Raw genomic sequence first — 23,468 nt, 5'->3', positions numbered from 1 at the left:
GTCAACGTTAGCATTTAAGTTCAACGCACAGTTCAAGTTCAAGAAAGACTAACAAGTCTACATGTAAGCAGACTATTGTTTAACTTGTATTTGTTAAACATTTGATAACATTTATATTAGCATTTAGCTCGAATATCACATATTGGTCACAGCGAGGGGCCACATTCCTTTAATTCTCACCGCCTGGGGGCCCAAATTGTAGAATACAAAAAACGATTAAAGTCGATTATGTCTCAAATTGAACTCAACATATACCAGTGATCAAATATTATCATGGACATATTTCTGGTTTTCATGATTTCATGGTAGATTTTGTCATGTTTTCTAATTAATTGATGTGTAAAAATTGACCTGAGGGCCACGTTGAGGGTTGATGGGGGCCGCATGTGGCCCCCGGGCCGCCAGTTGCCCACCCCTGCTTTATACTGTATGTTAGCATGCTGACATTAGCTTTTTATTACGCAAAACAGTGACATTAGCTTTAACTTAAATAAAATAAATTACTATTAAGTCGAGGATGTAGTCATTTATATATATATATATATTAAAACAATAAATTAGTTAACCCCATATAGCCTATGATTTAGCAAAATGTGCTTATTATTGTATATTATTTAAACTTAGTTTCAAATGGAGCCAACAGTAATGTTAAATATATGACATTAGATGAATAAAGGTGCGTTTGCCTTCGGTTTAATTTGTAATGTATACCTGTTGTCAGGTCAGTCCGACGATACTGATAAAGAAAGGCATCTCTACTGCAGCAGCGGTCATGGTTAAAACTCAACTAAAACCCTTAAACCCCTCATCCAGCGGTACACAACAAGAACCAGATGTGCCATATTGTAATTCTGTTTCACAACAACCGTCCCGTGACATACCGATGCTGAGGGGGGTGTGGTGTGACGTGGCCCCGCTGTTTGAACGGAGGGGTTTTAAAGACAGGAGCTTGCTCAAACAAAGTCTGGTTACCAGAGTCCAGCATCTATTCTGCACACACACGTTGTTCACCTGAAGAGAGAGAGGATGGACGCTGCTTACAAGAGGGTCAATGGAAACTATGGGCCGGGGGCAAAGACAGAGCCAGATGCAGAGCCAGACACAGGGGATCAAGGCACCAGGGTAAACCCTCATAATGACACTTCAACTTCTATGTTTTAACGTTTTAAACTCCTCTGCATTCGTGCTCTTTTTTTGTTTGTTATAAAAGCATCAGCTAACCTGTTATCTAACATCATTGTAAACCTGTTTAAAGTAGAAAGAGTCTCATATTACAAAATAATTTAACATCTGCTGTATCTCAAATCCTTTTTAATGCAACAAAAACAATGAAAGAGCCAGACATGGCTAGAATATTCCAGGTATTCCTGCAGACAAAGCAGGGAATAGTTCTGAATAGAGGGGGGGCGAGGAACAGCTGATGTTACTGCAAAAAAAAAAGAACATATGTGCTCTCATAATACACCTGGAATATATAACTGGACCTTGCAAAAACAAAAACATCAGGTTATCGTTTCATCTTGCCCTATGTATCGGGGTATTTATACTGCAATAACTATATTTGATAAGAGCTTGATCTTTCAAACACATAGCTATTGGTTTACAGACCTCTTATGTCAAAGCTTAATCAAACAAATGTGTGTTCCAAGTGATTTATTTGGCAAAATAAACAATCTGAGGATGTTTCCATTGGTTGTGGAACTAATGATAGGTGCTTTTCTTTTTCTGGCGTTTTACAATCAAATAGATAATCAATGTGTCCGCAAATGAAGTTGCATAACATACAAAACCAGGATTTAATTAATAAATAACTACATCGTGACTACATCTGTAACATATTCTGCTCCACATGCAGGGCTGGGGGGGGGGGGGGGCATTTAGGGTTGTGTTTTCCTCTTTATTCGGGATTGTTGTAAATCCTCTCATGTGTGGAGCATGTGGTCACACCACACCACTGATGCTGCACAGCCCGAAAGGTTAAAGGTGTGAGGGCTTTGAGCTTTGAGATCTGACGCTGTGAATGCAGAAAGTCATGGCTTTCACTCTAGATTTTATGCATGTTTTTTTTTTTTTTAACACATGACTTTGCTTAAAGACATGCTCACAAACCTAAATCAAGAGGCAATACAGCGATGAACCTATCTTAGATTTACACATCCTCTTGGCCTTAAACTCTCAAATGAACAGATTTGGAGTTTAAAACATAAATCATCACAAGGATCTTAAGGGGATCAAGATCAACTATAAAAAATGACTGCATTTATTACCCCTCCTCCTCTTTTATGGACTCCTCCTGTAACAGTAGCATAAGCGCCCCCCTGAGGTTCTGGCTTTTGTAAAAAAAACGAACGACAATATTTATAATCTTGTGCACATTTCTGCATTTTTAACCCCTGTGTTGTTTCTTGAAATGTGTCTATCTGCAGAAGAGAAGGGGCTCCATGTACCTGGAGGAGGAGACCGACAAGAAGTCAGAAGTGATCTCCTGCATCTTCTCCCTGAAGGAGGAGGTCGGAGCCTTAGCCAAGGGGCTCAGGCTCTTTGAGGTAAATCGATAATACCCATCACTGGAAGGTCTTTCTTTCTGATCATGTAATTAGAATCAGAATCAGAATCAGAATCGGGTTTTATTGCCAAGTACATTTACACATACAAGGAATTTGACTTGGTGTGTTGGTGCAAAACAATTAACAGGGAAATAAAGCAGAACTAGCAACAACTTAAATAATACAGTATAAGAAGATGTTACAATATATAAAATAGAATTTAAAAATGTAGGATGTATCAAACACATTGCACAAGAGTTTGACTTGGGTTTAAAGTAACCTCTACAGAGCGGGGGTTAAACACATTTTTTGAGGTTTGGCTAAGATTTAATGTTTGTCCAACCTCAAAAAATAAACTTTATTATGTTAAATCACAATTTTGAAGTGAGTATTAGCGTAGAACTTGCAAAAAGACTCTTGATAGAAAGAAGTTGATAAAAGAGCAAAAAAAAAAAAAAGAGGCTGAATGTTTAAATGTAGTCAAAAAATCAGACTCTATTCTATTATTGTATTTTTTCTCTGCTGTTATTTAACTGATGTACATATGTTTTATTTTTATTTTTATTTTTAATAATTTTATCCCTTTTCCTGTTTCCTTGAGCTGCTGTAATACAAAAATTTCCCCCATGGGGGATCAATAAAGTTTATCTTCATCTTTATTAGCATGAAGCAAGTAGCCAATTAGCTTAGCTTAGCATAAATAGTGAAAGCAGCATGGGGGGCCAAAAAAGAAAAAACAGTTTCAGCACGTCTGTATTTCACTGGTTTACACAGAGTTTTCAAAGATCTGGTTCATGATTTCAACACACAACTGTAGCTTCAGTGCAGGGCTCAGCGGGTCACGTAAATGATTATCTTTCGTTTTTTTTGGTTTTGTTTTCATGTTTGTGGCCTGCGCTGACCCGTTAAAGCAGAAAAATAAACAAAATGAGCTTATCTCACATGTTTGTTGGATTAGTTGTGTGCAAACATGACATGTGACTATTTGATGCACTAACACACCAACACACCCCCCCCCCCCCACCCTCCTCCCCCTATTATTTATCAATAATAATGAAATCACCAAACACTGGACTAATCCAAAACTGAAACCCTGATCAGCACCTTGTAGAGAACGGGAAAGTACAACAAAAAAAAGAAGCTGAAAAATGTTTGAAAATTCAGAATATAAGATGAGCGTGTCAAACCCAAAGGCCAAACTAGGGACACAAGTTGGAAATTAGCAATAGCTATATACTCTTTAAGCAGCGCATCAGTTTCAATCTGCTAGGAGTTTTATGCAAGTGTGAAAGCACTAAGTGATCAGTTGACTGTTAATAAAAAGCAAGTTGAGATATGATGTCCCGCCGATGCATGTAAGAGGATTCAGGCTCTTATTTTCACTTTTTTTTAAAACACAAGAGGAGCATCTATGTGTGTGCTGTTTTTTTTTAATTCATTAATCAATCAATGCTGCCTGTGTGTACGTGACTGTCTGAAGGATTGAAGGGAACACTGGCTGGCAGCGCTTCAATAGTTTAATCTTCAACATGAGCGACACTATCAAAGTTCAAGTTTGCTCTTCCTGCATGCGAAACAGAGAGAAATGGACCCAGAACTTTCTGCAGGAAAACAGTCCAAAATAAATCTGCAAAACATCCCAAAAAGATGTTTTGGGGAAAGACTTTTCTTTGGATATATTTTCTCATTCTGAGTCATGTGCACACTTCTCTGGGGGTGGAGAAGTTTTGTTCCAATTGTAGAAGTAAACATGAGGATCCTCTTTGAACCTATGAGCTTGCACGTTCCCCATCCTCCCCCTGCTCCACCCACCCACCCCACTCCTTTCTTATAAAACAGGCCAAATGACCCCCAAACCATTAACACTCCCCTTTTCTGCAATGTAATGCTGATTCTCCAAAAAGCACAGCCTGCCTGAAGAGAACATACTGCACTTCTTCCTCTTGTAGTCCTCTGCTTTCTGGCAAAGTGGAAACGACTGCTCGCAAGAACCATATGCTACCGTTTAGCCGTGCAGCCTTGGTGTTTATCCCGGGTTCATTTTCATCTTGTGAATGCGTAATCTCCATTCTTCTCCAGCTTTTACACACTACAGCTGCGACCCTGTTTATCCGCCTTTGTACAAAGCGCATGTGACACGGCAGAGGGGTTATCATGTGACAATACAGAGCCGTGCGCCGACCCTGACCTCACAACGCAGTCAGGGCGGCAGCAGGGTGGATGTCACCCGGCTTGCACAATGGAGCGCGGCTCTTAGGGGTACAAAAATCTGACAAAATGACCCATGCCTCATGCATGGTTTAGGATTTAGGGGTTGGTTATGTTAAGCCGGACGAGGGGACTAAATTCAAACATTAACAAGTTCGTCTTTTTTTTTTTTTGCAAAGAAATAGCATTACTGTTTAGAATTTCTATGCTGAGAACAAAATCATGTTATTGCCACACAATGAACAGTATGCATTTTAATATTTGTTTACTGTTGTTTAATGCAATGAAATATAAAAATGTAGGATTCAACTCTCACATTTTTAAATGCCTTTGCACAATCCACATCTTCATTTTGTCAAAGCTCAAGAATGTCTGTCTCGGGGGCGTCCTATAGGGGGGGCGTTATGTTGTACGCCCCATGTGCAGAGGCTACAGTCCTCGTCACAGCGGCCATAGGTTCGAATCCGACCTCGGCCCTTTGCCATCCCCCACTCTCTCTCCCCCCAAAATTTGCTATCTCTCTTCAGCTGTCCGATCTAATAAAGGCAACAATGGCCCATAAAAATGCATCTGATAATTTGAATCTATTGAAATGTTTAGCAGTATTCATTTAAAAGGTGAAACAAAACTATAACATGCTTAAATTGAAGTCACTTTATCTGTTTGTTGATGGCATATTCTCCTTAAAAACGTTCTCATATCACGTCCAAGAATTTATAGGGAAACATTCAGAGAGTAGTTTGTTACTTGAATTTCACTTGATTTTCTTCTTTCCTTTGATAAACTCTGAGAGCAACAGTAAATGTGCTGATAAAAGCACGTCATAAAAAGGAAGCCATCTTCACTTTTTGAGTGCCAACCTGGTCATTCCTGTAGTCATTCCTGGGGGATGCAGGCCCCCATTTCTTTAAAGAAAGCTGTTATATGTACAATGGGATCCAGATGGGAGAAAACGTGAGGCCCTGCTGCTTACACCCTCCTCTTCACTGGGCCTATAGTAGACAGAGAACAACATACACCCCCAATGTTACATAAATAAAAACACATTCTTGATGGTGAGCCTTTCTGCATTTTGAACATTAAAACATTGTAGTGAATCGCATCCAATTAGGTTTGGAAACATCCCAAAGGCCTTGTGCTCATGCTGCAGAATGAGGAATAGCTAAATGTTGGCTGTGAAGGGTGATTTATTTGACAGTTCATTTGACGGTTTTAGAGCTAACGAGTACAGTATGTCCTGAGTTTTTCTCAGTTTTCTGGGTCAGTGTCAAACTGCAGAAGAAGATTTAAAGTAGCTCTGTCTGACCGGAGAGAATGATGTTCATATCTGCTAAATTGCCATCAATATGGTGGCAACACAGCGCCCTCTGGTGGAGAGACAAAGTCAGTGCTGCAGCCAAAAACATTCACTGTTGTGTATCACATCAATTATAATTATTTTCCTTTTTTTTTTTTTTTATGAGGAACTTTTTCATCACAAAATGGAAAATTTTGAAAAAAAGAGACAAAAAAAAAAACCCCTCTGAGATCTTTAGGTCTCACCATCACCTCTTCCTTTTCTTTGTTTCTGTGGATCGCAGGAGAAGGGCATCAACCTCACACACATCGAGTCCCGTCCGTCACGCATGAACAAAGAACAGTACGAGTTCTTCATCAGCGTGGACTCCTCCTGCTCCCAGGCCCTGGATGAAGTCATCGACAGCCTCCGCACACAAATCAGCGGCAGTGTGCACGAGCTATCACGCAACAAAGAGAAGGACACAGGTTAGTGAGTGAGGATGAATCCTCAACTTAACAAAAGATATGTAAACAAAACAAAAAAATGGCATGCTCATTATGTTGTGAGAGGAGAGGTCAAAGTGGATGTTATGTAAGATTTTGTCAGTGTAGTATTATGCAACTTTTTAAAAAGACACTTTAGTGTAAACATGAAGTGCTAACTCTTATTTTGGAATGAAAGTCAAATCTGTGCTGAAAATGTAGAGAGATTTTGTTAGATAGGTTTATCGTTCAACCTTCTGTCAATGCTAGAGGTAAAAAGTCAGAGGGTAACCAAAGTCTGTTGGGTTTATCCTCTTGGAAACATGGAAATCTGTTAGTCAGGGTTCCTGTAATTTCAAGGCAAGTCATTAAAAAAAACGATTAATATCAACGCCATTGTGCGATTTGAGTTAAGTTTTGGGAATCGCTTCATCAAGTTTTGTTCAACTTAACGCTGAAAATGTGCAGATAATTTGTTAGTTAGATGCATCTTCTAACCTTCTGCCAGTGATGGACGATGAAGTCAGGGGATAACCAAAGTGTTCAGGGCTAATCCTCCAGGAAACAGGGAACTATGCACCAAACTTCATGGCAGTCTATGCAGTCGTTTTCAAAGCGATTCACTGCAAACTATCAGTGTGACAATCAGGTCACAGGGAGTGGCTTCAACTTAACCTTCAAGCAACCATCAGTATCTTGCTGTATGAATGGCAATCAATCCATAGACGGCTCCATCCCTGGAGCGTCACAACCAGGGAGGCTTAAAAAAAATCAAATGAAATAGAAACTTGTGAAATGGTCCATTTATCAAGCAAAGTGTTGGGTGGCGCTGAGCGACCCTCCAGTCAGACTGGGGAACAGACAGCCAGAGTCGCCAATGAGACTGATGGCCCATCGCCCAAATGTCGACCCCTTTATTAGTTGTTTCCAGAATGACATTAGTTTAGCTACTGAGGACCAACAGGCATGGCGGGGAACAGAGGACCTCTCTGTCCAGGAACACGGAGACCCAGGGACATGCCAAGGTCACGGCAGGCAGACAGACAGGGCCACCGTGGAATCCTCCTTTAACCTCGGCGTAGACTCTGCGGTCTGCCCGGTCAGGGTCAAGTGGACGAGGGGATATTTGTAGCCTGTTTTTGGAGACTGCCTGTTTATAGAGGAGCCTGGCGGGGACTTATTGTCGTGGCCTGAGGGTGGACCACACTGCACAGATGTAGATTGATGATTGGGGCCCCAGTGTTTTTGAGCGTCATAAATCCACATGAACCAGCAGATGACCCGTGATTGGTGCTCTGCTGAGTGTCAAAATGCCACAGCACCAAAAAAAAAAGAATCCTACAGGCAAAACATTATCTACATTACCAACATCAATACCAATTTGCGCTGTCCTCATTTATATCAGTGAAGAATCGCTACCATGTCCGACTAATAGCCCCACAGTCAAAAGTATTCATAATACTGTGATTTAAAACAGAGTAAGGTCATTTATTGTCACTCGGGCTACATACACTGTAAAGAATCTACTTAAACTAAGTGGTATGGTTCATATTGTTAAGACTATTAAGTATCAATCATAATCGTTAAAAGTGTGAAATTCAGTTATAATAGCAAACCAGGTAAGATTTGTGTACTTGTTGTTATTTTGTTCCTTTTTTAATTTGAACCTTTTCAGCACGAAAAGCAAAAGCTGATTAAATGTCGCCCTGATTATTCACTTGGGTCCACAAGTCAAACCCCCTGATCTGCTGATCCATCCCTGAGGTGAACAGAACCTCACTGTGGTGGAAACGTTTGGTGTTTGGAGAGATTAATCTTAAAAACTCCCTCAGTCATCAAGTTGATTTCAAATGTGATGGGAATTATAGCTCTGTGAAAGGATTTTGATCTCATGACTTTTTTTTTTCCGAGGGTGGATTTCTTTTTGTTGAGGGTCGTGGTGTTAGCTTAGCATCAGTTTTAGGAGGTAATCATTGGCTCTTTTTTTTTTCTTTTTCCATTAACACAATTACAACTTATGACTGGTTTGAAGGTACATTAAAGTCAACAGATTTGTTCTTCTTCCTTTTTGTTGGTGATTGGGGGTTTTAATTTATACAGTTTATGGTTCGCACACCGTTATAGTGATGCATTAGTGCCACCAAGTGGACTGGAGTGGAACAAGGAGAGTCCATTAAGGGCAGACAGTAATTCTGGCTGAATAGACAAATGAATGGCTTTAAGTTCAACTGTTTCATTTAAAAGAAGAGGATAATCTGCAAACGTACTCCACAGAAATACCACTTAAAACAAATCTGAAAATACAGTTGTTCAGTTTTCAAGTTTTTATTTTCAAATGGCTACATTTAAAAAAAAAAAAAAAGTGATGTCTGTCAATCAATTTTTTCAAGCGATTTCAACTCTACAGAAATTTTTTATTTTTATTTTATTTATTCTTTATTTCGAACGATTAAAAATAGATGAAAATGAATAAACAAATGGAAAAAAAATAAAAATCTGTATAAAAAAAAAAAAAAAAAAGCCAATTTCAATATAATACACATTTGACTCATTCGAAAAGGGATAGGAAGAAGCTCAGGCTTGTCAAGTCCTACCCATTCTTCACCATTAACAAAATGCAAAATCCAATAAAATAAAATAAACGGACAATACAAAAAAAATAAAGTGACAAGAGGGCTTACTTATGTCATTCAAAATTATCCTGACTTTCTATGCTGTCTTAGCTCTAGGCAGTATTTACCCTAAATTGCTTTGCCATTGATATTTACATGTTGAATAAAAACATGCATTATCAGAGTTTAATAACGGTTATTATTCTGTAGTGCCATGGTTCCCTAATGACATCCAGGACTTGGACCGTTTTGCCAACCAGATCCTCAGTTACGGCTCCGAGCTGGAATCTGATCACCCGGTAAGGACTGACTCATCCATCACTGTGTGTGTGCCGCATCCTGCCTCTTGGTGTGTGTGTGTGTGTGTGTGTGTGTGTGTGTGTGTGTGTGTGTGTGTGTGTGTTTGTGTGTGAATACGTGTCCACTCACGCCCCCACATGTCTTATGAAAGCCGGGCTGCGGAGATGACAGGCTGCACTCTGCTGTCTATTCTAATGGAAACTATCTAGACACACAAATTGATGTCATTGCTTTAATTGAGCCCCTATAATTATAGATAATTGCTCCCTTTTGCCACCGCCATTAAAGCGAAATGTATTCATCCTAATCTGAAAAACACTCTACAAAGGCTTCATTTGAATATGTATTTTGGAGCTCTTATTACAGACGGAGTGCATAATGCTGTCAAAGGCCACAGGGTTGAGCCTTAGCAGAGGATTTCCACTCTTTGATTTAGCTGTGAGTGGCCAGGCTGCGATCATGAGATCTAACATGGCTTTCCTTTGTGTGTGTGTGTGTGTGTGTGTGTGTGTGTGTGTGTGTGTGTGTGTGTGTGTTTAGGGCTTTACAGATCCAGTGTACAGAGCCCGCAGGAAGGAGTTTGCTGACATCGCCTACAACTACAGACAGTAACTACTTCTATTATTCTCCATTTTTAAACTCTGTATCTTATTTTTTTGTGTGTTTTTCTAGTCGGTGGAGAATCGATGGTCAGAATATTTTTTTAACATCTGGCTGTTTATTCCAAAACTATTATAAAAAAAATCCAGACGAATAACAAGTAGTGAGTGGTGGATTTAAAGGGCCTTGGTGTTTGTTTGTATAATAATGTAGGATATTATTAACAGGCACTACAAAGACCGACAAACTGAGAGAAATCCTCACTGAGGTGCTTTGGATTTACATACATCTGTGCAACAAAGTGGCTAAACAATTGCTATACACTCAAATACGTCAGCAGATTGGCATCCTCAAAGTCCGTCTACTTGTATAAAAAGGGGACAAAATGCTTTTAAGTGTCTTTTAAGGGTAGTGAAGTTGAGTAGTGCTTTAAAGGGATTCAAGGATACAGCATCAACCACGTCTTTTAACATTAGTTTGCAAAGTGTCCTTCATAAAAAGACAGAACTGATGCAGCAAACCTCATGTCTTTGTCCCAGTGGCCAGGTCATCCCTCGAGTGGAGTACACAGAGGACGAGAAGGCCACATGGGGCAAGGTGTTCAAGGAGCTGAAGACCCTGTACCCGACTCACGCCTGCCGCGAACACAACCGCGTTTTCCCTCTGCTGGAGAAGTACTGCGGCTACAGACAGGACAACATCCCCCAGCTGGAGGACGTCTCCCGCTTCCTGCAGTGTAAGACGTGATGCACTAGGGGGTGACATAACCTATTATGTGCTTAAGGGCAAGTCCACGGTGCGATAATTCTCACTCATAACCACTTTGGCCAATTTAAACATAATAAACATAAAGTGATGTTCCTTTGATTCTACTTTTCCCCACAAAGCTAAACGGTTATAATCCAGTTTGTTTGGCATCAAATTTAACATCTAAAAAGTTGTTATAGCATCTTCCCGTGAGAACAGCATGAAAGTAGAAAAACGAAACTCAGAATGCAAATTGACTTTGCAAGAAACTTTAATTTCTTCCCGACAGCCGTCTAAAAGTTAGCTAACCCAAAGCAGGGGAGCAAGCTTTTCAAGGGAAAGCTAATGTGTTAAAAAGCTACTAGCTAGCCTTAGCTCAAGATGAAACTCAACTTTCTTTTTTATTCTTCTTTAATTTACAAAACAGAAATGTCTCTATCATTTAGATAGTTTACATCTGAACTGAATGTGTCAGTAGTTGAATAAACAGGAAAAAAATGCTAACTATTCCTGCTAAGGCAGCTAGCTTATCAGACCAGAGCGAGTGTATGCTAAAGGTTATAATTACATAATCCAGTTTGTTTGGCATCAAATGTAACATCTAAAAAGTTGTAATAGCATCTTTAATGATGGTGAGAACAGCATGAAAGTAGAAAAACGAAACTTAGAATGCAAATTGACTTTGTAAGTAACTTCACTTTCTGCCCGACAGCCGTCTAAAAGCTAGCTAACCCAAAGCAGGGGAGCGTGTTTTCAAGGGAAAGCTAATAGCCTTAGCTCAAGATGAAACTCAACTTTCTTTTTTATTTCTTCTTTAATTTACAAAACAAAAATGTCTCTATCATTTAGATAGTCTACATCTGAACTAAATGTGGCAGTAGTTGAATAAACAGAAAATGCTAACTATTCCTGCTAAGGCAGTTAGCTCATCAGACCAGAGCGAGTTATTGAGATTGACTGTATGCTAAAGGTTATAATTACATAATCCAGTTTGTTTGGTATCAAATTTAACATTTAAAAAGTTGTTATAGCATCTTTAATGATGGTGAGAACAGCATGAAAGTAGAAAAACGAAACCTAGAATGCAAATTGACTTTGTAAGTAACTTCACTTTCTGCCCGACAGCCGTCTAAAAACTAGCTAACCCAAAGTAGGGGAAAGTGTTTTCAAGGGAAAGCTAATAGCCTTAGCTCAAGATGAAACTCAACTTTACAAATTTAATTCACAAAACAGATAATTTAGATAATCTACATCTGAACTAAATGTGGCAGTAGTTGAATAAACAGGAAAAAAATGCTAACTATTCCTGCTAAGGCAGCTAGCTCATCAGACCAGAGCGAGTTATTGAGATTGACTGTATGCTAAAGGTTATAATGGGTGAACAGCAGATGCTGTAATGACAGGTCAGGTATAAAGTCATATATTTTTGGCTGAGTCATCCAGTATGATACGATACAGTGAACAGAACATCCCATCATTCGCTTCATTGCGGGGACCGTTCAGACGCCCCACTTCCTATTCCTCCCCATTCACTAACACGACTAAACACTCTCCTCTTGTCATCCCTCCCGTCTCTTTCCTCCAGCGTGTACAGGCTTCCGGCTTCGCCCCGTCGCCGGCCTGCTCTCGTCCAGGGACTTCCTGGCTGGACTCGCCTTCCGTGTTTTCCATTCCACGCAGTACATCCGTCACGGCTCCAAGCCCACGTACACACCTGAGCCGTGAGTGTCTAAAACTCATTTCAGGAATAGACTGAAATTCTATGACTTCAACAGTGTTAAAGAGTTATTTTAATTTCTGCTGCAGTGATATCTGCCATGAGCTCCTGGGACACGTTCCTCTGTTTGCTGACCCGAGCTTTGCCCAATTCTCACAGGTGATTTGAATAAACACTTTCTTCACTATCTGTGTCCGTGTTGTACTCTTTTGGACTCTTTGCTTTAGCATCAGTGAGTTGTTGACTTTGCATAAAAATCTGTGTAGGTTATGTAACTCTGACTTTTTTATTTTCTGATATTAACGCTTTGATTGAATTCTTTTTTAGGAAATCGGTCTTGCCTCCCTTGGTGCCCCTGATGGGTACATTGAGAAACTTGCTACTGTGAGTACACGAGACATTTTAGATAAAACAATCAGAAAAAGACAGCTACTACTTCTGGTCAATTTAAAACAGAAGCTAACAAACGTCTTAAAGGCTTTATATGCGATTTTTCACACTTAAATGTAGAAATCAAGTATCTCCTCTGAAAATAACTCTGTGAGTCATGACTGTCTACAATGGGTGTAACACCCGAGTCCCACTGTCTGTGATGTTTTCAGAGTTTTCAGAGTCCTATCTTCACTTCGTTTACATCGCCGGGACAGCCGGCTGACTCCTCCCCTCGTGTATAAAAGTTGTTTAACTGAGGGACTAGAGAAAAGAAGAATAACATACTGTACTCACTGCTTAACTGTGTTTCTAGATCACGCTCATTTCAGGTAAATTTACATGCAGTGTGAAGATACGAGCATAATAAAGATCGCTAGCATTAGCATGCTAACACAACAATGCAGCGCGAGTTGTTTTGGTTTCATGCTGGTGCTCAAGGGCGACATCTGCTGGATCAAAAAAAAAATCGCATATAAAGCCTTTTAACAGGGATTTATACATTTGTATGCTCTGTTTGTATGAATCATCCTGGATGGGTGTGTGTGGTTTTTTTAATGCCAAATTTGCATTTTTGGGCTCCTGCTCCACAACCTTACGTGCATCTTTCTCATTGGTGTAACTTCTTGCATGAGGTTCGGTGCACAGATCGTATTGTCATGAAACCTTTGGTGTGTCCTCAGGTGTACTGGTTCACCGTGGAGTTCGGCCTGTGTAAGCAGGGCTCGGAGATCAAAGCTTACGGAGCCGGCTTGCTTTCATCGTTCGGAGAGCTGCAGGTAAGAGGAGGGGGGAAGGGAGTCGGGGTTACGTCCCTCCCCGCAGCAGCAGGAAAAAAAACATTGTGATCCCCCTCTGTGTTATTACAACACATTCACCTTGTTGTAAAACAGCGGTGGTGCAGGCAGTGGGTTAGTGGTCCACTCGGACTCGATGTGTGTCACTGGGGGAGTCGGCCCGCCTGCCCTCCTGCAGGGTTTGGGTAAATTGGTTCAGTGGGGGCAGAGAGAGGATGAGCAGCCTGCTATCGAGGTCACAGTTAAGATAAGATATACTTTATTCATCCCAGCAGGGAAATGTAGGTGTTCCAGCAGCCAGCATACAAACACACAACACAACACACATACAAAAAAACATGAGCCCACAATACAGAGGATGTGCACTCAGCAGAGGATGTGCACTCTGCCAAGTATCACAAGCAAAAAAACAGAACATCCCTGAATCATGCTGCACTTCCTGCTTACTGATGGGAATAGAGACATTCGGTCATTGATGAAATACAAAACAGCAGAAAAAACGGATCAAATGTGCAAATTCTTACTTTTCAGTACTGCTTGACAGACAAGCCGCAGGTCCACTCCTTCGACCCGGACAAGACCAGCCTCCAGAAATACCCAATCACAGAGTACCAGCCTGTTTACTTTGTGGCTGAGAGCTTTGAGGACGCCAAGGAGAAAGTGAGGTGAGAAAATATATAACAGCGTCCCTGCTTTTATACACACACACACAGAAAGTTTTTGTCGCATAATAAAACTTGTGTATCATCGACGTCTCTCTCTTGCTCGCAGGAAATTTGCAGGCACCATCCCCAGGCCTTTCACGGTGCGCTACAATCCCTACACCCAGAGTATCGAAGTACTGGACAACACCCAGCAGCTCAGCAACCTGGCCGACAGCATCAGTAGTATGTCACCCACTATATTAAAAAAAAAAGTCAGCTTATTTGTGTACAGAGCGGAGACAAACATGTCGTTCTCTCTATTAAAACTGTTTTTTACTAACTATTTGAAGCAGTGAGTTTGGTCCTATATTAGTTTGTAACCCTTAAAAAGTCAAGCTACGATTATTTGGAAACATGTCAGGCATGAAAAAATATATTTTTACAGTTTGTAAAGAACCATACTGTCTTGGTCTCAACAGGGAAAGACAAGTGTCTTAGAACCTGCATTCTCTTTAGTGGCCACTAAGGGCTCTTTAAAAGAAGAAATATTATATAGAAGTAAATGAGGAAAGTGAACCTAATTCTCATTTAAGATAGAAGCTTTTCCCCAGAATATTCTACAATTCTACAATTCACTTAGCAGACGCTTTTATCCAAAGCGACGTACATCAGAGAGTAAGAACAACACAAGCAAGGATCTAGAAAAAAGGGAACAATGTCAGTAAGAGCAAACGATCAGCTTTGAGTCTGATTGGACACACAGGTGCTGACAGGAAGTGACCAGAGGCAAAGCACAACATTGAGGGCAGTTCTTGAGAGCTCTAATCAGTATAGAAACCATCTTATAAGTCGTCTTTATCAAACAAAAACCATCGTCATTACCATCATCATCATCAATAATATGGAGACCATCATCATTAAGTTAGTAGGTATTCATGAAAGAGCTGGGTCTTTAGCTTTGTCTTAAAGGTGCAGAGGTATAGACAGAGATGACAATGGAGCACAATTTCAGGCAACTCTGATTCATAAAAAATACAAAGTCATTCTGCTGTGACTAAATGTTTTTATTTGTGTTTGACTCTTGTTTCAGGTGAAATGGGGAAACTGTGCGAAGCCTTAAAGAAACTGGAGTAACTGCAGCAGAGAGCCTCTCCTCTTCTTCAGTCATCCGGCACATCGGCTCAGCATGCTTCCAAACTGTCTTTTCTTTGTATTAAAACATTTATGCAAGTCACATATTGACAATATTACTCTGATCTAATTAGTGTTTTAGTTTAGGGAAAAAAACATCATAGCCTGTTACTTATGTACGATAATAAGGAATGTGTCCGTAGCAGCTAAAATAATATCAAAACTATGACAGTATACATGTTATTAGAGAAGTGCTTTTGAAATGAAGAACGTTTGCTAGTCCTTTGAATGAATTAAATATGTGAATATCAAGCGTTGCTCCTTATACGAAGCAGAGCAGATGAAATAACCAGATTGTTTTTTTTTTTAAACATTTCAAACCTAAAGACATATCAAGAGATAATTGTTGTCACTAACTTTCATATTGCTTAATGAAGTGTTTTGTTTATGCATGAAATGTTGTAATAAAACAAATAAATATTTCTCTCGCCTCCGTCCCTCCATTTTTCCTTTATGTAGTACATTTATATATATATATATATATATATATATATATATATATATACATATATAGGGCATAGGCCCTCCTTGAAATCTGATTGACCTCACCAATTTTTGATAAAACTATTTGTCATCCATTCATAGACCATTCCTTTGTGGCTACTCAGAAAATAAGCTTTAATATAGTCTCGAATGCTTCAAGAAATTAGGCCTATAGGCTAGCCTATGAAATATAAAAGATTTATAAATGAAATGTATTTACATTCTTTATACAATATACAAATATACAATTCTCTTAGCAGAATATACATTTATTATTTAAATTATCATAAACGTACACTTTTTAATGTAAATACTGTAAAAACTACCTCATGTTTACTTCAGTATCTTTGCACTCCTCACCACTGCACTATTATCTTATATTATTTAGCCTTGTACATATTAGTCTTTGCTTATTGCTTTATTTTTGTGTTTATTGTTGTTATTTAATATTATACCTTTGTACAAAGAGAGCAAAGTTTACCAAAGTAAAATTCCTTGTGTGCTTAAGCATACTTGGCCAATAAAGCTGATTCTGATTCTGATTTAAAAAACGGCATGTTGGCTGTCAGACTTTGTATAGAAGACCGTTCCTTCAATTTCAAGGCTCCAATGTTGAATTTGAGTTTTAGATTAGAGCACATAAAATGCAAGTCCCTTGAATGCATCACTACAAAATCACCAATACAAATACTACACGTTTTTTTGTTTTTCTTTTATAAATAGGATGAAATAACATGCATGTAACATTTTCCATCTCTTTTGGGTGAATGAGTCTGTATAATATTTACAGTCTAAGGTCTGTAGCCTAAATCAGGAAAACGTCGATTTTTTTTCTCAATTCATGTCACAGTTAAGTTATTTCAACCTTTCATGACGCACAGCAGGCCCCCCTAAAAACAGCCAAACGTGCTGTGTGTGCGTAACTCATCTCCATGAGCTCCCTCAGATGACAGACTATATAAACCTGTGCTGAGGTGAGGATGACACACTTTCTCAGTCTGCTCCGGTGACACCGTGATCTGATAACCCCCCCCCCACACACACACTATCCCCCCCTCCAGCCTAAAGCTCTTTGCACTCATGAAGACGGACAGCTCGGTGCAGGCGGCTCCGTTCAGCGGGAGGAAGCAGAGTCTGATCGAGGATGCTCGACGGGAGCGCAGCAGCGGCTCCCCGGGCTCTCCGGGGCCCGACCGGTACGGGGACGGCTTCGTTTTCGAGGAGAAGCCGGGCAGGGTCACCGTCAACGTCCTGTTCACCCTCAGCAATGAGAAAAACTCGGGATTCTTCAAGACCGGGAAAATATTCGAGGTAATAACCATATTTAAAAAAAATCAAATAGCCTACCTATAGGCTTACTTTAAATGAGTGAAGCCCAATATGCTCTGCAAAAATACTCTGGGTCTTAAGCACCAGGGAATCTTCTTGTATCATTTAATTTCTGCAACTCTGTGCTGCTGCTCCAGCACATTTCAATCATGCATTTTCACCTGAATTAGTTTTATAAAGTAAAGTTACTCTGCAGGTTTAGATTTGTATTAAGATAAAAACAAATATACAGATCAGAACAGTTATGGGTCCTAATATTAATATTGTGAAAATTAATTCATTTTTATTTCTCTTTAGTTCTTTTTTTTCTCAATGTGATTATAGCGCTCTTATTTTGAAATGCTCACTGTTAGTTGTGCAGCTTATTGTCGCTCTGTGTTAATGTGCAGGCCATGCAAACGTCAATAAAGTAAAAAAATATGATAACATACAAAAAACTATTTGGATAAGAAAGAGCTACCAGGAGAATTTAAAGTGGTTGAGTTAGCTCCTTTAGCATCTGGAAGGTTTAAGGGATTTACTTTAGAGACACTTTGAATCTTCAGTATTTTTGAAACTGATCTTGAAGTTCTGAGTATGTCATCCATTATTGATCTTTATTTACTAATTAACTGATAAATCATTCTGTTTATGTTTTCTTCTTAGACCCCAATGTTTGTGTCAGCAGATGTTTATTGTTGTTTTAATTGCAGTAAAAAAAAAAAGAAGTTTTGTTTGTTATTATGAAAGAAGTTCAAAATCAGCTAATCGACACTTTTAGAAGCTGAATTTGGCATTTATGGTTGAAAATGTATCAAATTAATTATTTAAATCCTGTAATTAAAACCACATTTCGGCCGCCGATGGCTTCATATTTATAACAAATATTCTATAAAGTTATAAATATTTTAATTATGGCTTTGTATTAAAGAATGGTGGGAAATGTCTCTAAAAGGCAACAACTGTTTGTTGTTTTGTTTGCGTCCTGTAAATCGTCTGGTTGCAATTTGAGATTCAAATCACATGTTTTATATTTCGGTTTGTGCATTTTTGTCTCAAAGATCAGGAAAAATCCTTCCACACATCAACTCTACTAAACTTCTCTGGTAACTGCGCGCTGATTCCTTCCCTTGTTTCCCTCTCAGACATTTGAAGCTAAACTTCTCCACATCGAGAGTCGACCGGGGAAGAAGTCGAAGAACAGCACGACGGACCTGGAGTTCTTCATGAAGTGTGAAGTTCACAGCTCGGACCTCGACGTCTTCATCAACTCACTGCAGAGAGTGGCTGAGGACGTTCGCTCCATTCCCGACGAAAAAGGCAACTACCTGATTTTATTACTGCACCTCCTGCCGCACTGCTCGAGTCAGTTACAAACCAGGACATTAACAAAAAAAAAACACTAATCAATCATTTCCCCTCCTGTCACAGTTCCCTGGTTCCCCCAACAGATAAAAGACCTCGACAGATGCAACTTGTTAATAACCAAATTTGATCCGGACATGGACGAAGAGCACCCGGTGAGTGCTCACATACCCACAGCAGAATTTCACCTCAGCTGTTAAAGGAAATACAGCTTTCTTATAGTCATTTGAAATCTTTTCCTGCAGGGATACAGCGACCCAGAATACAGAAAAAGACGAGCTTTCATCTCCGAGCTTGCCTTCACATACAAACAGTGAGTCAGATGTTGTCAAATGGAACTTTTTTAGTACTAAATGTCATTGAAATATTCTCTCACACATATATATGTTGTTGTTTTTTGGTCACAGGGGGGACCCTTTGCCCACTGTGGAGTACACAGCAGAGGAAATATCCACATGGTGAGCATGAACCCAGACACAGACGTACTAACGCAGATGCACAGCGTGACAGGATGATGAAAGTACAATGATGTGTTGTTGTTGTGTTTTAAAAAAGGAGGGAGGTGTACCGACAGCTGAGGAGTATTTACCCCGGTCTGGCCTGCAGGCAGTTCCTGGACGGTCTGCAGCAGCTGGAGAAGGAGTGTGGCTACGGAGAGGACCGCATCCCTCAGCTCAGGGAGGTTTCTGCATTCCTGAAAGGTGACGACGACGACACAGAAGAATTAGTGCCTTAACATTTATATCAGTTTGAGTCATGTGGAATTCAATTTAAAAAAAAAAAATCAAAATAGTATAAATACAATTTGTCCCAATTGTTAATCGTAAAATAAAACATGATTTATTTAGCTGAGCGGACGATTTAAAATATCTACTATAAAATGTTTAACAGTTTGAAAAATGACATAAAGCAACATACAATTATGAATCATCAGCACAAAAAGAGTCCCAACTGGTTGAGAACTGTAATTCTGAGCATGTTTGTCCATTGCATTTTGACAAAAGAACTGAGTTTGTGCATAAATGTCATTTTGGTGAAATACATGTAAGTGATTATTGAAGGATTTTAAACGACAAGAACAGAAGAGAATGTTTCTTCAAACCCGATAGCCATTTAGGACTTAGATTCTAGCGTCTTTTTTGGAACCCTGACAGCGCCCGCCCTTCTCCTGTCTATTATCTCTTCTTCCTCTTAAGCGTCTTCTTCCTCAGTGTAATGACAGCGTTCCTCTCCGCTCTGCTTGTTTCAGAGAAAACGGGTTTCCAGCTGCGTCCAGTCGCCGGCCTCCTGTCAGCCAGAGACTTCCTCTACAGTCTGGCCTTCAGGGTGTTCCAGTGCACGCAGTACATCCGTCACGCCTCTGCGCCCATGCACTCTCCTGAGCCGTGAGTCATCGTTTTTATTGACACCTGATTATTTTACTCCTGTACTCCACTTTTGTTTTTGTTAACTCTGTTTCAATCTGCTCTGACAGAGACTGCTGTCACGAGCTGCTCGGACACATTCCCATGCTGGCAGACAAAGAATTCGCACAGTTTTCCCAGGTACTAAACGTGCAGCACCACTATACAATATGTTCTCAACATCTTCTGTTGTTTCTTACCTTTAACACTGATTTCTCTGAATCATTTCAGGAGATTGGACTCGCCTCGCTCGGAGCGTCAGATGAAGACATTGAGAAACTGTCAACGGTAGTTTTTTTTTAATGTTTTCTAAAATCTTAAATGAGACAAATGTAAAGCTAACTTAAAAAATGGCATGGGCAATTCTTACATAATCTAACGGGGTCTCCAACAGGTAGCTCGGGAGCTTCCTGTTGGAGGTTTTCAGTTGCTCGCCTATAGGTTGACCGACTGTGTTAAAACATTTTTTAAAAATCTGACAGTAAATGCACCTCTTTCCACTATTTATATATTTGGCCCATAAAACAAGTGTAAAGTAGTAATGTTTTCTTGGACATTGATGTGGGTTATTGCAATTTCACACGTGTACAAACAGCATCTTAATCCAGCTGATGTGTGCTATGAAAATAAATGCAAGCGATTTCATTTGATGTAAGTAGCTCTTGCCCACTTTCATTTTTTCAAAGTAGCTCTCAGATGAAGAAAGGTTGGACGCCTGGACTTATTTTTTTTTAATCTGGACTGTAAAGTGATTATTTCTTTTACGATTTCATATCAAATATAATAATATGTATTATATAATATATTTAATTTCAGGGAGTAAATAAATTAATTAGGAACATCCATCCATTTCTGTGTCCATATGAGGAAGAAACTGGTTCTAAAACAGATCTTTAGTGCCATCTAGTGGCCCGTATAAATACCTGCCGATCATTTGAAAGCCTGCATAATAAATGCTGTTTGTTAATCTGCCTTTCTTATTGTTTTAGTTGTATTGGTTCACTGTGGAGTTCGGCCTCTGCAAGCAGAATGGAGCGGTGAAAGCGTACGGTGCTGGACTCCTGTCGTCTTATGGAGAGCTCGTTGTGAGTGCATGCAAACACAAGAATCATAATTCACCATGTGTATTCTTTATCGGCTGTTTGTCCTGACAGTTTTTTGACATGTGCTTTCAGTACGCTCTGTCCAATGAGCCCGAGTATAAACCGTTTAACCCCGAGGAGACGGCGGTGCAGCCGTACCAGGACCAGACCTACCAGCCCGTTTACTTTGTGTCCGAGAGCTTCGAGGACGCAAAGGCCAAGATGAGGTTTGCACATTTTTACTCCATCATGAGTATGTTGAGTATGTTACGGCTGCTGTCGAGTGAAAGACTTCTAAACCAGTAGAGCAATCTCATGCATCAGGTTTGAAGATGCGACTTCTTTTTCAGGTTTTCATTTCATCTTACTCTTTTTTTGAATGAGCATTGCGACTGAGTCAGAAGTTTAAATTGGAACATAAAATCAACATAAACCTCTGATTATTTCTCTCAATTTAAATGCTTAACATCATTTTCTGTCAATTGTTTTCTGGTCCTAAAGATAATTTTATTTTATTAGTTCATAGATTGAAAAATAACATCTGTAGAATTAGGGTTGTTAGAATACCAGAATATAAAACATAGATATGAAACTAGTAAAAATCAAATGATGATACGTCTGAGGTAACTTGGAACACATTCAAGATGTGTAAAGTAACATTGTTGACGTCTATGCCAATTAGTGCTGAAGTATTTTTTGGTCAGGCTAACTTAGTATTCAGTATTTTTTTTATAGTCCCCCCACACATCTAATCAATGCATCTCTAAAATTCTCTATTCCACTTCAACAGGAGGTACTCCGCAACGATCAAGCGCCCCTTCACAGTTCGCTACGACCCCTTCACCTGCAGCGTGGAGGTCCTGGATCAGCCGGGCAAGATCCAGAACGCTCTGAGCCAGATGAGAGAAGACCTGAAGACCCTGCACAACGCCTTGGAGAAGCTGAGTCTATCCTAAGACCAGAAAATGTTCCCTGCAGAGCCGAGAGAGTAACACATACAGACGGGGGAAAACTGGATGAAGATGGACATTTGGCCTGCGCAAACTGTACATGAGATTATAAACGACATGTAAAAGAAAAACCACAAAGTAGTCACAAGGCCGTGTGTGTGTGTGTGTGTGTAATGTATTATGTAAAAAGAAATAAATGTTTATTTTCATGAAGAAACTTCGGCGTTGTGTGTTCCACAAAAAGGTGCTGAAGCAGGAGGAATAAAAAAAAAAAAACACAACCGGAGCAAACCACTACAATACAGGGGTGTACCGGCCATGTTCGAGATTTTAATTCCAAACCAACTATTTCCATTTTGGAAAATCCTTGGAACCCATTTATCATGGTGTATTGGTAAGGAGTTAATTAGGAATGATTTAAGGATCATGTTCCCTCAGATGGTCAAGGCCAAAGCCGGCGCTGACGTCCAGCTCGTGTGTAGTGAGGCCAGGTCACCGAGACCTCACACTCGACCACATCACGGTCCGCAAACCCCTGAAACTGTTGACAGACACTCTTCTCTCTTTGTTTCTCTTTCTCTGCTCGGCTGGAGAATTTCGGGCCCTTTGGGGTTGTTTTTGACGGGCGTCCAGTGTTTTTGATCTCCACGCTGGCGACGGTGCGTATCAGACTCGCTCACGTCAAACCTCCAGAAAGACAAATCACCTCCGACTGCAAGGCTCATAAAGCATCTCCGCCGTCAAAACCATGACTAGCAAACCCAAACGCCCCCCCCCCCCCCCCCATGCATCGGCCACCTTGTGCTTGGAAGCTTTCCCCTTCCCATAATTCCACTGTACAGTAAATCAAGCCCTGCGAAGGCCTCCCCAGGAAACCCCAGTGTTTGTGGAGTAAAAAAAAAAAAGAGGGGGAGAAAAGATACAGCAAGTGGAGGGAAAGAGTGATCTACAGCTTGACAAGTGTGCAGGGACACACACACACACGTACTTAACTCCAAGCAAAAGTCAAACACTTTATAATTTCTTGTATCTTGTCCCACATCCAGCGCCCTCAAATCCTCAAATCCCTGCGAAAACCGCCGCCAGAATCCGAATCTGCCCGAGCGCCAAACAAAAGCGGGTTTGCCGCCGCAGTGATGGGGGCAACCAGGATCCAGCTCGAGTCTACTCGCCGCAAATCCCAAATGCTGCATCATCCTGACTCCAACCATAAATGTTTTCCTTCACTGATGTCACGGTCTACTCATCCCCCTACGCTGGCCTTGTTTTGCCTCCTCACGGGGGCTGGAGACGGGAGGTCATGAGGTTCACTCTGTCCTCAGGCT

The 23,468-nt window shown here is 40.2% G+C and overlaps 2 protein-coding genes across 2 annotated transcripts; both read left to right on the top strand.

Annotated features, from left to right (window-relative positions):
* The first annotated feature begins 935 nt into the window (after positions 1-935).
* pah (phenylalanine hydroxylase) lies at positions 936-15,975 on the top strand. Its single transcript, XM_061029988.1, has 13 exons — positions 936-1,122; positions 2,427-2,546; positions 6,335-6,518; positions 9,338-9,426; positions 9,968-10,035; positions 10,567-10,763; positions 12,360-12,495; positions 12,581-12,650; positions 12,819-12,875; positions 13,604-13,699; positions 14,249-14,382; positions 14,489-14,604; positions 15,452-15,975. Exons 1-13 carry the CDS (start codon positions 1,027-1,029, stop codon positions 15,493-15,495), a joined length of 1,407 nt encoding a protein of 468 aa, XP_060885971.1. The 5' UTR covers positions 936-1,026; the 3' UTR covers positions 15,496-15,975.
* A 1,061-nt stretch (positions 15,976-17,036) lies between these two features.
* Positions 17,037-22,378, top strand: th2 (tyrosine hydroxylase 2). The gene is made up of 12 exons (XM_061030229.1): positions 17,037-17,346; positions 18,489-18,663; positions 18,775-18,863; positions 18,954-19,021; positions 19,116-19,166; positions 19,264-19,409; positions 19,958-20,093; positions 20,183-20,252; positions 20,343-20,399; positions 21,101-21,196; positions 21,287-21,420; positions 21,984-22,378. Exons 1-12 carry the CDS (start codon positions 17,116-17,118, stop codon positions 22,147-22,149), a joined length of 1,419 nt encoding a protein of 472 aa, XP_060886212.1. The 5' UTR covers positions 17,037-17,115; the 3' UTR covers positions 22,150-22,378.
* The last annotated feature ends 1,090 nt before the right edge of the window (positions 22,379-23,468 follow it).

The sequence above is a fragment of the Labrus mixtus genome, chromosome 22 (genome assembly GCF_963584025.1).
Source record: "Labrus mixtus chromosome 22, fLabMix1.1, whole genome shotgun sequence".
In the NCBI taxonomy this organism is placed as follows: domain Eukaryota; kingdom Metazoa; phylum Chordata; class Actinopteri; order Labriformes; family Labridae; genus Labrus; species Labrus mixtus.
Note: the sequence above shows the minus strand (reverse complement) of the source record. Positions and strands in the feature narration are given on the sequence as shown.